At 39.1% G+C, this 16,167-nt stretch overlaps 1 protein-coding gene across 1 annotated transcript; it reads left to right on the top strand.

Annotated features, from left to right (window-relative positions):
- Positions 1–7,851: 7,851 nt before the first annotated feature.
- On the top strand, positions 7,852–15,491 carry LOC117540157 (adhesion G-protein coupled receptor G4). The gene is made up of 17 exons (XM_034206687.1): positions 7,852–7,966; positions 8,098–8,227; positions 8,836–8,936; positions 9,497–9,701; positions 9,781–9,946; positions 10,223–10,369; positions 10,516–10,641; positions 10,770–10,815; positions 10,891–10,994; positions 11,596–11,717; positions 11,998–12,266; positions 12,368–12,476; positions 12,826–12,904; positions 13,105–13,306; positions 13,768–13,869; positions 14,356–14,520; positions 15,164–15,491. The coding sequence occupies exons 1-17, from the start codon at positions 7,852–7,854 to the stop codon at positions 15,298–15,300; spliced, it is 2,325 nt and encodes a 774-aa protein (XP_034062578.1). The 3' UTR covers positions 15,301–15,491.
- Positions 15,492–16,167: the final 676 nt, after the last annotated feature.

Here is a 16,167-nt window from a genome sequence, read left to right as displayed (position 1 = left end):
AATAATTTGACTTGTTTCAGCGATAGAAGACCGTGTCTCACTCTAAACTCAGTAAACTAAACATGTGCATCCGTGCGAAAGTCACTGTGTCGATTGTAAATATGTCTGGAATATCTAAAGCAAACAGTAGTCAAACTATGTACTTCTATATAGGGTCATATAGTGCATGTATGAAAGGCCAAAAGCTTGAAGCCAATGTGAGAAGTTAAAGCAAACGTTAAACACTCGCTGTTTACTTTAGTTTCTATGGGTTTAGGTCTGACAGGACAATACATTAAAAAGATACCAGCTTGGACTTTGAGAAACTGGGATGGACATTTTTACTGCTACTTTTCTTTTTAGTATTTCAAGATTAATCACTTTTTTTAGAAAATAATTGGCAGATTAATGTAAAATGAAAATAATCACAAATAAGTAGGCTCTGCAAAATGCTTTTTAATATATTTTAACCTATATTATTAAGAAATAAATCATAAAAGCAACCAAATCACTTACTTGTTTTTTTAAATAATAGTTTGTTGCAGGGTTAATATATATACCGACTTTAAACTCCAAGGTTTCATTAAAATCTATCTACAGTAGCTGTGTACAGATCAACAGTACTGATTTAACTTTGCACTGGTATAACAATGTCAAATTGATATTTTGAAACAGTACTGATCAAAAACAATGCAGCAGAACCAAATATATTGTCTTTCTACCCATCTTCTTTCTTATCAAAAACAGCTGCCTGGCAAAAAGCCGCCTCAGAGATAAAACACTTAAACCGTCACAGCTGCTCTACAGATCTCATGTGCTGCACGTTAATGATTCACTGTGTTTTCTCCCTTTCTGTCAGTCTCTGGGCTCAGTCTATGGGGGGAGGTGGTTCAATTCACAACCGTGTGCAGCAACTGGACACTAAAGCCTCAGGTCTCCATCCCCCCCCTGCAGGAGCTCACCGTCTGCCTGAACCTAAACTTTGAGGTACTGACGATGAAATAAGTCTAATTACATTGCTACGGTACACCTTTGAGTAGGGATGGGTATCGTTTTAAATTGATCGATTCCGATTACGGTTCTGCTTATCGATTCCGGTTCTTATCGATTCCCCGTTTCGATTCCAAAATTGTAAAAGAAAGAGGTCAAACGTTTAGATAACAAAAATATCTTTATTCTTTTAAGCTTTAACTGACATTTTTACAAATACAAAAATATACATGCAATACAAATGTATTGCAGAATAGCTGTGCTTTATTTTAACTCAGCTATGCCTTTGGCAAGCTATTAACAGGCATTACACTGTGCCTTGTCTTTTTCTTTTTTAGTGTAGTGGAGCCTCACGTTAGAGCGTTCACCGCGACCCATCTTTGGTGTTATGAAGTGACTGAGCTCGTGAACTGTCTACCGGAGGGCGGGGGGAGCCTCGCTGCGGGGCAACTGTGGACCTCTGCCGCCTGTCAGCGCAATTTACATGATGTCGGTTAAAAAAAATTAAGGGCGGTGCCGGTGTTGTGTCAAATTATGCACCACCATCATGGGAACGCGCATTTGTAAATGAAACGTTAAGACCTTAAAACGAAAACTAAACGTCCAGGTTTTTTTTTGGTTTTTTTAATGGTAATTTACAGACTGTGAGTCGCTCAGTGGTAGCCCATATAGTCTTGATTCTTGTGGTTAAACTTTTCGCTCCGTATTTTGATGGTAGTGATGTCGAATCCTGGATTTTTCATTAATTCGTCACTTCTTTTACGTTCCCACAGAACTAAACTACATTCTCCATTACGTTTAGCCAGAAACGTATTTTCTCCCACGTTACGTTTGTTATCAACGTGTCTTAAATACGTTTATTTTCTACATATCTTTGCCATTTATTGTCTTGCATATTTGTCATATAATAAACAAAATATATGTTTACAAATGTTACATAGTCTTTGTCAGCATATTTTTGCCACGGACCCGGTGGAATACAGGGTCTACCGCGTTTAGGAATCGTTAAGCAGAACCAAAATTGTGTATTTTGTATGGGTACCTGGTACCCGGCATTTTCTTATCGGTTCTCATCTGGAACCGAGTTTCAATTCCCAACCCTACCTTTGGAGGGGCACATTTAGAAGATTACACGTTATTAGAATAACATATTATCTTTTAACGACCATATCTAGACCGAAGAGGCCGCCTCTTCATGGACCGCCTTCATGTACAGTCATCCTGAGGTCCAGACAGAGCTGGGCTTAGCGATGAAGGAGCGTCGCTTATTGGTCTGGTTGTTTGGATCTGAGTGGTCGACTACGCGTAGTATCAACCTTTGTAGGTCACGATGGTACTCAATGTGCCTGACCTGGAAACATAAAGGCAGACTGGCCCTGTACATTGATGGCCATCAGGAGAGAATCAGAACAGGTGGGTTTAGTATTAAACAACTGGGTTACAAGGAAGGAGGGCTTGACACAGCATATTCATTAACGATACACAACCACTTCGAGCGTTAGAACTATTAACGAAGCACTTTTATACTAATAAAGGACTGGCTTACCTAAAGCCAGTTGAGTAGCACTTGAAATGTTTGGCTCTATGAAACCTGATGTACTTATATGATTCTGTTTTCTTCAAGGTTGTGTCTTCCTGGTCGAATGTACTTATTGTAAGTCGCTTTGGATAAAAGCGTCAGCTAAATGTAATGTAATGTAATGTAACAACCTTGATCAGCCGATACCAATCCAATACCGTCTCTTTCCCTCTCAACTAAGCTGTTCATATTACTATTGTTTGAATGCACTTGGCTTACCCCAGCTATCTAAAACTGTCATGCTCAAACTGTTAAAAAATACTTTAGGCCACTAAGGGAAAAAATAAACAGCCCACAATATGACTTGAATTGTAATAATGCTGCTTCTTTTATTCAAACTTTCACCCCACCCTAAATCGACTTTTAGCCGCATTTTGGAATTTCCAAGCACCATTCAAACATTCAAAAGAGGAACTTAAATTTCAAAACGCTTAAATGAGAGTATTTAGAATAACTGAGGAATTATAATTCCAATGTCAGATATAGGATACGTCTAAAAGCTCAATATAACCTCAAGGACAGTCATTGACAGATAGTTTAGGCCAATGGTTCATATCCGATTTCCCTTTTTTAACACTCTAATATCCAATCAAGTGATTTCGGCCAGTATACAGAGTTTCATCAAGTGTGTTCTATCAACCCTACATGACAGGACGCTAGATGCCCAAAAAAGCGTTATTTTACTCTGTTTTCTTCTCCTCTCTCACGATGTAGATACTCCCTCCCTTTCCCGCAAACTGTCCCCCAATGGGACACTTACTCTCGGTGCGTCCCGCAGCGTGGTCAACGGTATTACATTTCCAGCTCTGGTGGGCAAATTATCTCTGTTTCGGCTATGGGGGCGAGAACGCAGCGAACAGGATGTGACATCACTGAGATGCACAGAGGGGGACGTTGTGAAGTGGGTGAGAGACAACTGGGACACCCCGGTCTGTGATGTGTTTTCAAATTCCAGCCTGGAGTGTGGTGAGTCCTCTACTTTAACTAAAATATGTTTCTTCAGTTTTGTGTGAAATTATATCAACCCTACGTTAAGTCACAACAAAATTGATATTTTCGCCCCTGGGTGCGTCCCACAGTGTTTACAACAGACAGTGGTTCACTTTAATGCAGTAAATCACCTGTCAGTTTCATCAAGCGTTTTACAGCTTCGTCCAACCGTGGCTGTCTTTGGTTTACAGTGTGTCCTCAGCCCTCAGATTAAATATTGACCCCCTGTCTCTTTGTCAGTTAAGTAAATATTGAAGCCATTCTGTGATCAATAACACTAAAATCAGAAGCATTAATCATACAGCTGTCATACGTTGTTATTTTCACTCTGCTAGGCAGGAACCTGCACTCATTTTCAACCTCCGAGTCCTGAAATGCTGATATTCATTAACCTTTTTTAACTAAATAACCTTTTTTTTGTAAATCACCGATTATAATTATTTGGTTAGAAAAAGCTATTAACCTGTCAGAATTACACAAATCTCCATTTTCATTTTATTAAAGTATTAATTAAGTTGAGTAGGATCAGTCACGAACACCGCATTAAAAAAGGGTAACAAAGACAATCTACAGACTAAAGATAAATATCTGACTCATTTGAATACAGAGGTTATATCAGGAACGTTTATACCGTTGATACTATCAATAACGGGAAGAAGTAGTTCTGCATAAATTGTTTCAGTATAAACGATTTATTGCAGCCTTGAGTTCTGCTTCAGAAGTTGTAATTCAACTGGAACAATCAGAAATTAAAATACTTTCAGGATTTACTGAAAATATAATGATGCTAAGAATTCTTAACCATACTTGATATTCATAATTCTCTTGTGCATATGTTTTAATAGTTACTGTTTCTCCTTTACTTTTTCTTGACTGACATTTACATAATGGTGTTTTGTATTCTCTTTGGCAGAATGGTCCGTGTACGAAGTGAGACTGATGTTTCTCATCATACGCTCCGATGGGAAAAACAACACAGAGCTCTACACGGCCAGAGACATCGCACATACCTGGGTAAAGAAACAATGGAGGAACCTCAAAGAAATATTTTACTACCTGACCTACAGATATTCCGGATGATTTACTATTAACATTATTATTACTGTTTATTCTCACTGTTGCTTTGGTGTTGTTGTTCCTGCAGCTCAGAACGGTTCTGCCGAGCACCTTCTTCCTAAACAGAGTGTCCGTGTTCGAAGTACCCAGGTATGAGAAGATTGGAGTTTTCTCAGTGTATTTTGTAATAAAATATCTACGAATGTCATGTTGTGTCCCGTCAATTAAACCCTATTTTATAGTATACGACGGAGAGGTGGAACCAATGGGAGTGTTTGTGATCTTTTTTGCAGATCCAGGAAAAACAACAGCTTTGTGAATGAAAACAAGCTGGTAAGAAGCACATTAAAGCCTACACATTGATAAATGCATTAGAACACTGTATGTGCTCTTTGGTGGTGCTATAGGGTATATGCAGGAATCCTGAAGTCAAATGTAATACCCTTTAAGACCTTTTTTAAGACCCTCTCCATACATTTTAAGACCTCATCGCCACTTACATTGGCGACACACTTTACCTCACATTTACTATTCAGTATTGATTGTCCTTCCTCCTTATCTTCCAACCATTTGGACGCAAACTTGCATTTCCCCATAACGATGTTGTTTAACAACCGTCGTAAACGGACCTTCGCGCTATCAAGCAGTGAGCGTGCGATGTCCTGTTCAGATGACGTCAAACCCAACGGGATGCCATAAATAAACGACACAGAATCCCACTACACACCTACGCCATGATTACATTCAGGCAGACTGTAGAATACAACCTCTTTGGACCATTTATATACTTATTGAAAACAAACTACAAAATGTAATACCTTGGAAAATGCCGTTTAATACTTTTTAATGGCATTCATTTTCACTAAATTGATTTATCAACTTTTAATACTTTTTAAGACCCCGCGGACACTCTGTGCTAGTGATGGTTTGTTGACCAATTCTCAGTTCAATTTGATTAATATCGCCAAACATAACAAATCACATATTTTCACTATGAGGCAATATTGGCCAATAAATTGTTATTAAGTAATTTAAAAACTATGATACTTGTATTACCCTCCAAACTCCATTATCACTTAGGCTCTAAGCATATAGGAATTTTCTCAGTGGTGATATTTAGTAAACCTTTGAAATCTATGTCTTTTATTCTTCAGGTGCGGTGGTCTCCCTCTTTAAAAAGGTAACATGGTCCAGGGTTACTGTTTCACACAATGATTTATTTTTTAAATATTATATAATCGGATAATGGTTTGGCATTAAGAATGTCAACTATAGGGGGCAGGATATAATTATAGATCACATAGTGTTCCATTAATTATACGATATATCTATCTGCAACGTAACATATTATTGTAATTATGTTTCTTTTAAGTTCATCTAAATTGCCATAGCTTCTTAAAACTTTTAATTAATCACATTTGTATTTCAATAAATCTGCTGGTCTGAATCTTGTACAGTGAGGCAGAATACACTAAAGAGAAGTAAAATGGTAAATCAAGGCAGAAAGTAATCAGTACTTGCAATGAGTAAAATAAAAACACTCATTGGTTAAACTGCTTGTGAATTACGTCCAAACTAAGGCCTTAACATATGGACATTGCTTAATTTCAAGGGATTTAAAGCCTAAAATAGGTTAACCACCGCAGCAGAGGACAGTATAAACCCTCGATGTCTCCCCTGCAGGTTTGACTGCCTGGTTCATATCAACGTTATCCCCAGCTTGAACGTGGCAACCGTGAAAAATATGATCCCCACAGAACTGAGGGACATCTACTACGACCCCAATGAGAAACTCCAGCTGCAGGCTGATTGCGACAGCATACACACCACACCTGTTGGTAGGAAATCACACTCTCCCATGTGGATTTTTTGCAGATTAAGTCCTTCTGGTTCACAATTATCATTCCTCTGTTTCTAGAAAGTTTCTCCGCTGTTACCACCAGTCCTCCTGGAGAGGTAACAGAATCCTCAGTCACAACCACCACATTTAAAACCACAACATCCATTAAAACCACTAGCAACCCCACAAGTGTCCCTACCACTGCGGCTCCAGTCACAACCTTGAATACAATGACCCCGGCAAATGTCTCTGGTCAGTCAGATTATCAGTTGTGTGTGGATTATTATATTATTTTATTAGTTGTACCCTACAGGATACCTAATTGTTTATTTTGTTTGGATCTCCTCTGCAGAGCTGTATTTTGAGGTTAAGATGAATATTTCCCTAACAGGAGACTCTGACCCAGGACAGACAGTTTCCACCTGGGTAGGTCTGATGATAAAAAAGTTCTTCAGGTCTGAGTAATATTGATTAGTTGTTAATGTGACATTTGACTGTCCACAGCTTAACTCCAGTCTACCAGATGACATGATGATGGTGCTTGACCTTCAGCTGCTCCCCAAAACTCAAAGGTACAGTATGGGATGTACAGTAGCTGCCAGAACATTAACTCAACATCCTATTCCAGAAAAATGTAAAACACTGATTTCACTTTTAGGCATCAAGATAAACTGCAATCCACTGCTAACAAAGTAAGTAACCATAAAAAGATCTAGTCACAATTAAAACTTGTATATGTATATAATATGGCATCTTTTGCATGATTTTTGAGACTATTTCTACATAAGAACTACAGAAATATGCTGGTAGGCAAACTTGATATTTGAAATAGTTTTCTCTATCCTAAAAAGGTATCAATTTAGAAAAACACAATGAGACAATGAGATAAATGAGAACAAATATAGCAAGATGAATACATTTCACAGGATTTGAAGCCTGATTTTACAATTGGTACTACGCGGGGTGGAATTTATTTAACGAATATGCAATTATTAACATTTGTGTAACCATTGTATGTTCTGTCTTGAACTGCCATTTGTTTTTAAAGCTGTGTAAATATGTGTATTCTTTTCCAGATGTTTGGGCCCAGCATTTCAAGGTATGGATATTGAGGCTCTCCACAATTTCACCTAGATTTTGGACAAATTAAACCAAAGGAAAAGGAATACAGTAAATGTGGTGGAAGATATACAATGAGTTAATCACTAAACTGTATCGGTGCTTTCTTTCTCACCCTGCATCCTAATTTGTGTGGTTCAATTTAGATTTTCAATGAATTTTAAGGATTTATACACCAAATGTACCTGGAATGTTTTACTACATGATAAATCATAATAGGACCAAAAGAGCGTTTTGCATAACACATTTAACTTCTACTGTCTGCAGAGAGAGCTGTATTTTCCAGGTTTTGGTCATGATGTCGCAGTTGGACACACAGGAAACAGAAACGCAGATACGACACCTACTGCTGACGCCCTACAACAACGGATTGATCTCCATAGTAACTGAGGACATACAGATAAGCCGCATATGTGAGTGAGGTTCAGTAAAGGTTACAGAGCATATCGTTTAAAAGAGGAATACAATTACTAAACACAATCGTTAATACATTCTAGAAGAAAAGACTATCCTCTCCTTCTCTTTTTCTGTCTCTCTGTTGTAGTGATAACTAAGTGCAACGCAGAAACCTACCTGACGATGAAAGGCCTGTTTGTGTGGCCCGACACTCCAGGAGGAAAAGATGCATCTCAGCCGTGCCCAAAAAACCCTCTAAGCCACGCCAGACGACAATGGTGAGCGCTAAGACAGTTGATTCATCTCTGATACCAAGCCATTACCAGTTATGATCAGAGGTGACGATATGCTCCTTTGGCGGCTTCTGTCTATTTGGTTTCATTTAAAATGTATTTAATGTTGTTACAGCACTGTTGGTAGTACAATAAAAGCAAAGGAAAGACATCTTTGGTCTCTGACTAATTGTCATTGTTATCATGCAGGCACGCTGAGAAAAGGCTAAATGTGTTTAGCTGGTTTGCTTTGTCCACATGACTCTAACCCATGAGTGACTGCAGGCCTATTTCACCATTGATTACATCCGTTGGTATATCTTTTTATCTGCCTCTCACTGTGTTTAGGGCCCTTTCTGTTTGTTGACAATGTCTATTAATGGCTGCTCATAAGCTGTAAGAGGCTAGGCTGTAAAATCATTAATCAGCAGGTGGGTGTTACTAATGACCGAGTTAATCGATGTATAATTTCCAGGATCAACAACCTCCCAGCTATCTAAAATCTGTTTTATGCAAATATGGATATATTCTAGAACATATATAGAAAAAAGCACCATAACATTTGTTTGAAAAGTGTTTTTTTAAAGCCCTCTCTCCACCTGTTTGTCTGACAGCAAACTGTGCCTCAGTACTCACTGGCTGGTCTCAGACCTGGAGGACTGTGGTCTGGTGGTGGAGACCATCCCTGATCTGAATCATGTTGAAGTCACTGCTGGTCTGTGGGACACTTTTTACTTATTTGCCTGTCTCATGTTCTATCGGTCAGCTTATACACATTCAATCTCAAATGTATGGTTCAAAATGTAATGCCAAAGATCCAAAAAATCCATAATCACATACTGTATTTAGTTGCCTAAAAACAGATGTATTAGAGGAATGTTAGTGACTTGGTTTATTTGCAGAAAATATTCATTTTTTCTTGTCCTTATTCCAAAAGAGATACAAAGTTCTTTATGCGGCTAATTAAAATAGGTATTCCAGAAATATTATTGGTAATATTCCAATTAATATGATGTCTTAAGCGGAGAAAACGACACTAGGAATAAGGTCTAAAAGGGAACATCCAAACAGAATATGCCATTTACCAGATGGCAGTGACACCAGGGATACTGTCATGTTGGCACATTTTGTTGAGTGTTGCTGGCATGCAAAAATAGTCAATGTTGCTAAGTTCATACCTGTTTTGTACATTTAAATCCCCATAACAACCAATCAGTGTAAATACCAGGATTTTTTTAAAGTAAAAACACCACATGTTGTATCACTCATCTGCAGAAAATGCACTGGAGGTGGTGGAGATGATTAAGGATTTATTGAGCGACCACTCCACACTGAACTACCAGGAGGTGGCCACAGTCCTCAACAAGCTGGAGGACATTGTGAACCTCAGCAGGGTCACACCATGCCTGGGCCAAGCTCTCATCAACATCATCTCTAACATACTGGAGTCTGACAGCAACCTGGTGCCTTTTACTAACATGTAAGGAGGGAAAACTGAAGGGACTGGCTCAGATTTTCTGTTTGACGTCTAATCAGTTTCCTTACTGTTTCCTCCTCAGGATCCTCAACATCACTGAGGCAGTGGGAGACAGGATGATGGGCTACGAGGGCTCCTCCACCCTGACTGCCCCCTCCATTGCTATCTCAGTGGTGGATGTAGTTCCTGGAGAGTTCAGCAGTTTAACTTTCGGAGTGTCATCTGACCGCGCAGGCAAAAAGCCTGAGGTTAGTAAAGTGACAACACCACCTACAAATGTCCTCTATATATGGATTGGTAAAGCCAACTGATTTCCAGAATCCATTCAATAGAACAAAACTATAAGGTATATGTAAACGGATCAATCTCTTGATTTGAATGAATATACCCTTCATGAAAGTATAATTCAAATGATGAAGCCCAGCCATAGTCAGTAATTGCTTTGACTGTTGTTTTTCTTATGAAGGCTGGCTGTGTCTGAGCTTAAAAGAGCATTAAACGTTTTTTTTATTATTTCTGTGTAGATCTTCATCAACAGCTATCCCTTCAACCAAACAGTGGCTTTCATCTCCCTGCCGTCCGTCCTGCAGCACAGCTTCCCAGAGAACAGCTCCACCCAGAGCCCACCCAGAGTCAAGTTTCAGTTCTTCGGCATCCCAATGCTCTTCAAGGTAATAAATAATAATATAAAATTAAATATAACACATACAATTCCAATAAAACATTTATTTGAAACCCTCAATGTTTCAAATATACTGGGTAGACTGTTATATATTAAACAATCCAACTTGCATACACATTTCATTCTTTTCTTCAGAACAGCCAACAGGGGCACGTCCTCAACACCTTTGTGGTATCAGCCAGTGTGACCAACGCCAGCACTCCAATCAAAGACCTGGATGAAGACGTGGAAGTCATGCTCTACCATCTAATACCCAACACAGTAGGATCAACGGCCCACTAAAAACAAGGCTATACAAATCAAATCTGATACAGAGTTACCACTGCTGTTTATGTAGTGATTGAACACATTTGATTAACAAAACCATTTCATTCCCATCTCTGTTGAAGCTTCACAGGGACGTGCAGTGCGTGTACTGGAACTTCAATAAAAACAGTAGGTCCTGATTTAAATCCTCACTGCACTTTCTGGATGGACTGTGTGGTACTGAATGTCTGTGTCATCACATAGATGGACACGGAGGCTGGGATGATGACGGCTGCAGGAAAGAAAACAGCAGCTCTCGGTACACAACGTGCCTGTGTGATCATCTCACACACTTCGGAGTTCTTCTGGTATGCGTTTATTATATTTCTTTCCTGAATAAACGTTGGCTCCACAGTGACTTTAGCATGCTTATGAGTTTTGGTAATGGTAGCAGTATTAATAGATGTAGTCTTAGAGAAGGGGTAAGTGGTTAGACTCAGATTTGACCAGCAGAGGGCGCTCAAAGCACAATACAAATTAACTACTGTCAAGTAAAGTTTGACCCAGATTATTTTTGATTAGACAAAGTCATTGTAGGACATGCTTCCTGTTCTAGACTACTTTCACAAAAAGGCAAATGGCATTGTAATTTATCACAACCTTGAGCATATAACTTTGAAATAATCAAATGCAATTAATCTATTGTGAAAGCTATAAATGCTGACAAATGTACTGTAAAACTGCAAACATATCATGGATACAACTCCTATTGTGACAGCAATTCACACTAATTCATATTTTCGCAACCATTTTTCACATTCTAGTGCTTTAGTAAGCTAATCATTTGAGAGTTGTTCACGTCACATACTTTGTATTAGACACAAAAGCAGTAACTGTTAGTTATTTGTGACACGAGACAAATAAATACACTCTTGCTCATAAAGCCTTGTTGTGTTTGTGTGTGTGTAGGACGTCTCCAGGACTCCGTTGGACCCGGCTAATGAGCAGATCCTCACCATCATCACTTACGTTGGATGTGGAGTCTCCTCAGTGTTTTTGGGAATCACTGTTCTCACCTACACAGCTTTCGAGTGAGACTCAAACCTTGTTAAAACCTCCACTAGGGAGGTCATGTTTGCAACTTGGTTTGTCTGTTTGATTGTAAGGAGGGATAAAAACTATCAGCTTGTTCCTACTAGATTTTTGTTTAAACTTTGTGTAGTGTGTAGCATAAATAAAGAGAAAATAATAACCAACCATGTGTCCTAAATGAATAACAATAATATAATTTAAGCATAATCAAATAACCACTTAAATGTTGTGATGTTTCTCTGTCTTACCTTTCGTTTTCTCTGCTTATCTCCGTCTCAGGAAGCTTCGTCGGGACTACCCCTCTCAGATCCTGATCCACCTCTCCCTGGCGCTGCTGGGCTTGAACCTGGTGTTTCTGGTCAACTCGTGGCTGTCCTCCTGGGGTCTGTACGGCCTCTGCGTGGCTGTAGCATCCACAATGCATTACTTCCTCCTGGCGTCATTCACCTGGATGGGGTTAGAGGCCCTTAACATGTACTTTGCATTCGTCAAAGTCTTCAACGTCTACGTGCCCTCTTACATCCTAAAGTTCTGCTCTCTGGGGTGGGGTGAGTCGTTTGTTCACCTGACTGACATAACATTTTGTTGCTGGCCATTGTGACAACCAAAATTATTATTTGCTATAACTGCATTTAAATTGTCCCTCCAGGCATTCCTCTGGTTATCTGCATCCTGGTGCTTATCGTGAACAGAGAGGCCTACGGCAGTGACCTCTACACACACGGTCAACAAAGCCTGAAGCCAACTCTAGACAACTTGTGAGTTTATCCTGTATGTCCTGAGGCATATTTGAAACACAGGGGTTTCAATCAGCAGTAAGACTGAAATAGACAGAATTTTTAAATCTTGTGTCAAGCAAACTTCAAACTTGACTGGATTTTCTCAATTATGAAACAAGAGTATACATTATTAAGATTATATGTTTGTATTATTGTCACCAACAGTTAAAGAAATATTGCAAAACATTTTTTAATCCTTTTGATCCACATACAAGTGACATATCAAGCTGGTCTTAATAAAGTCAAACTAAAAACTGAAATTGATATCAAAACTTGAATTAGCGGTTTGATAGCCTCTAAATCGTTCCTACTTGTTTCCATCCCTCAGCTGTTGGCTCCAGGACGATCTGACATTTTACGTGTCCGTGGTTGCTTATGCCGCACTGGTCTTTCTCTTCAACATTGCGGTAAATAGCTATAACATTTGCCGAACTGTTGTCAAGATGCTCATACTACTTAAAGAATGGCCTATGCCCCCATCTTAAATGGTAAATGTATCACAGTATTCTCCTAATTCCCTTTTTTCTTTCCCTTTTTGAGGGCACTTGCCTATGTAGTCTATTGTTTTCCTGTATTTAACTAGATCTTCCTTTGAATCTCCTTTTAGGTTTTTGTCGTGGTTCTGATCCAGATTCGTCACATGCGAGTCAACAGGCCGGCTGGGATTCGCGGCGGACTCATGCACGACCTGAAGGGCGTGGCCAGTATCACTCTGTTACTGGGACTCACCTGGACAGTTGGCTTCTTCACGGTGGGACCAGCCAGAGTAGTTCTGCTCTACCTTTTCGCTGGACTCAACACCCTGCAAGGTTGTGGTTTCAATTGTTCTACAATCAATGAAAACCATGCTGGATGATATCTAAATATGCAAATGTGCAGCATGTAAAGACCAATGCACAAGAATAGAAAGACATGTTGGTTAACAAATTGTTGAAGAGGAAGGTTTACTAAACACGTACGCAGGTTTCGTCAACATCCCTCCTCATGTTCACAGTTAAACAGAAACCAACAAAATAAAGAAGTTCATTCAACAGAGGCTGAATGATGCAACTATTTCACAACTGCCTTTACCTCGGCTGGCCTTTGTTATATTGCTTTCTTTTATGTCTGAGAGTGACACAAAGAAACCCTTTCAACTTCTCACTTCTGGGATAGAAATGGCTTGCTCGATCGAGACTACAAATAACTGCTGAGGGCCAAAAGAGCCACCAAAGATCCAATATTGTCCTTCTAAGCTCATGACCTTATCTTTCTTTTATGTATTCTCCAGGACTTTTCATCTTCCTATTCCACTGTCTGATGAAGGAAAATGTCAGGAAACAGTGGAGGATTCACCTCTGCTTTGGACGTTTTCGACTTGATGAGTATTCTGGTACGGCAGCCAAACATAGCTTGATGTTGATTCAGAATCAGAATACCTTTATTAGTCCCACGGAGGGGACATTTGCGTAGTTACAGCAGGAAAAAGAGCCACAAAAAAAGTACTAAGTTATGATATAATACAAAATAAAAAGTTACATAATTTAAAATTCACACCTTGTAACAGTTCTAAGGATTTAGCAGCCAGGTATATATTACACAGTTATTAACGGCATTTATATATTGCACATAGTTTGTTGGTATTCAGCAGCAAGGGGTGATATAGTCTGGGTTGTGGTGTGTGGGTGGGGGTCAACTGGTTGTATAGTCTGACCGCTGCAGGAAGGAAAGATCATCACTCAAGTTACATTTTTGGTGACTTGAAGAAATATTGTACTGTCACTGTGTTTGTGAAAGCACAGTTCCTCTTATTAGGTTAATAAATTACACTAAAGGCAACTCATGGCTTTAATGACCTGTTATTGGTGTTGTCATCCAGACTACAGCAACTCGGGATCAGTGGGAGTGACGGCCAAGCCCAAATCAAATCCTCCAAAAGCGCCAGTACCATCAGTGGATTCTGTGAAGTCCAGCTCCACAGAGAGCACATCAGCGTCCTCCGACTCCAGCCAGAGAGACTCGTCCTGCAAGAGACCAAACCTGGGTGAGAAAACGAGGCCTAGTTATTCAAAAGTAGCATACATCCTTATTAAACACATAGTTATCAGTCTTACAACACTGCTTTCACTTTAGTAGACTTGAAAGATAATTATAAACAATGCATTAAGTTCAACACTGATATAAATTGAATACAAAATAAACGCCATTTCTGAAAATGTGCTTAGAGAGATAATAAGCCGAGGGTTTGGCTTCCATTTTATTCCATAATGACTTTTCTTTAAAACCCAATTATCATCTTTTGTCATTAAACTCTTAATGAAGGCCTTAATTCTCCTCTTTTGTTAGACATTTAAGGTTACAATTAAAAGTTCTCATTCATCTTGTGGGAATATGAAATGATGATGATCACAGATTTAGTCATAATCACAGTCCCTCGGCTGCCAGAATCACAGTGAAGGTCACTGTATGCATTAATGAGACTGCACTGACGTTAAATAATTACACAGAAGCCTTTGTAATGGGACCTAAGAGGACATCATTGTTATTTTTTAAAGGTTTCCTTCCCCACCTGTCAGCTCAATTTAAGTTGAACCCCCAAATCCCAGGCATGAATTCTCAAACCACATTTGAGAACATTTCAGATTTTCACATCTCAAATTGTTCACAGAGGTTTAATTACCTTGCAGGCCTTTTCGTGAATTCCCTGGCTCTCCCTCGTGCCCAGAAGAGCCCCTCTGATACGGGAGCTCTGCCCTCCCCCAGGGGGGAGAACCCAACACCTGGCTGGAGGAATCACTTGCTTGGCCAGCAAGGAAATAGATAAAACACAAAGAACCACAGACACATGCAAATGCTAGAAACTGACCGAAACAGCAGCTTTAACATGCATTTGTTTTTTAACATAAGCTACAGATATCAAATTAATTCCTTTGTAATCCAGCTTCATTAGATCATTTTATCATGCAATCCTATTGTCTTTTTGTTTTTGCCAACTACTGATAAAGAGCCTGTAATTATGAAGTCCTGAGTAGTTGCATCAGTTCCAATGAGGAGTTGGTTGCCAAGCAACTGGTGAGATGGAGCCATGGTGACAATGAACCATGGTTTGTCTGAAAAAATAATAAAACATTTAATTTAAGATGATGCAAGTCTCCCTGTGTCCCTTCTCCGCCTCTCTTTGTGCCAGTTAATATGTATTTCAAGTTCAACCAAATAATTATGCTGCAGTTGTTCCTCGAATCACTTCAGGAGGTGATTACCATTTCTGAATGTGGCTGCCATCTTGTTCTTTAAATTCTGACACCTTCCTTGTGAAACATGTGATGATCCAAAATAGTCAATGCGGTTTAAATACACCACTGGCATTGATTGGAGTTCATCAGTAGAGTAGTGGAAAGAACAGAAATCATTGCTACATAAAACTCCCATAAAGGTTTGCCTTTTTTTACGTCATTTATTTTACCTGGATTGTTTTATGGACTACATTCCCTTAACACTTGCAAACCAAACACTTGCAACAGTTATTCATTCTGTATTGTTTGACAAAACATTTGAATCTGAAGACTAGCAGAGTTGTTAGTACATAAACAAATATTGCTTCAGAATGCTTTGTACTATTAAATGACCAGTCAGAAAATACACGAATGAAGATATACAACTAGAGACTTTCAAAAAGGAAATATAGTTGCAT

The sequence above is a fragment of the Gymnodraco acuticeps genome, unplaced genomic scaffold (genome assembly GCF_902827175.1).
Source record: "Gymnodraco acuticeps unplaced genomic scaffold, fGymAcu1.1, whole genome shotgun sequence".
Lineage (NCBI taxonomy): Eukaryota > Metazoa > Chordata > Actinopteri > Perciformes > Bathydraconidae > Gymnodraco > Gymnodraco acuticeps.
Note: the sequence above shows the minus strand (reverse complement) of the source record. Positions and strands in the feature narration are given on the sequence as shown.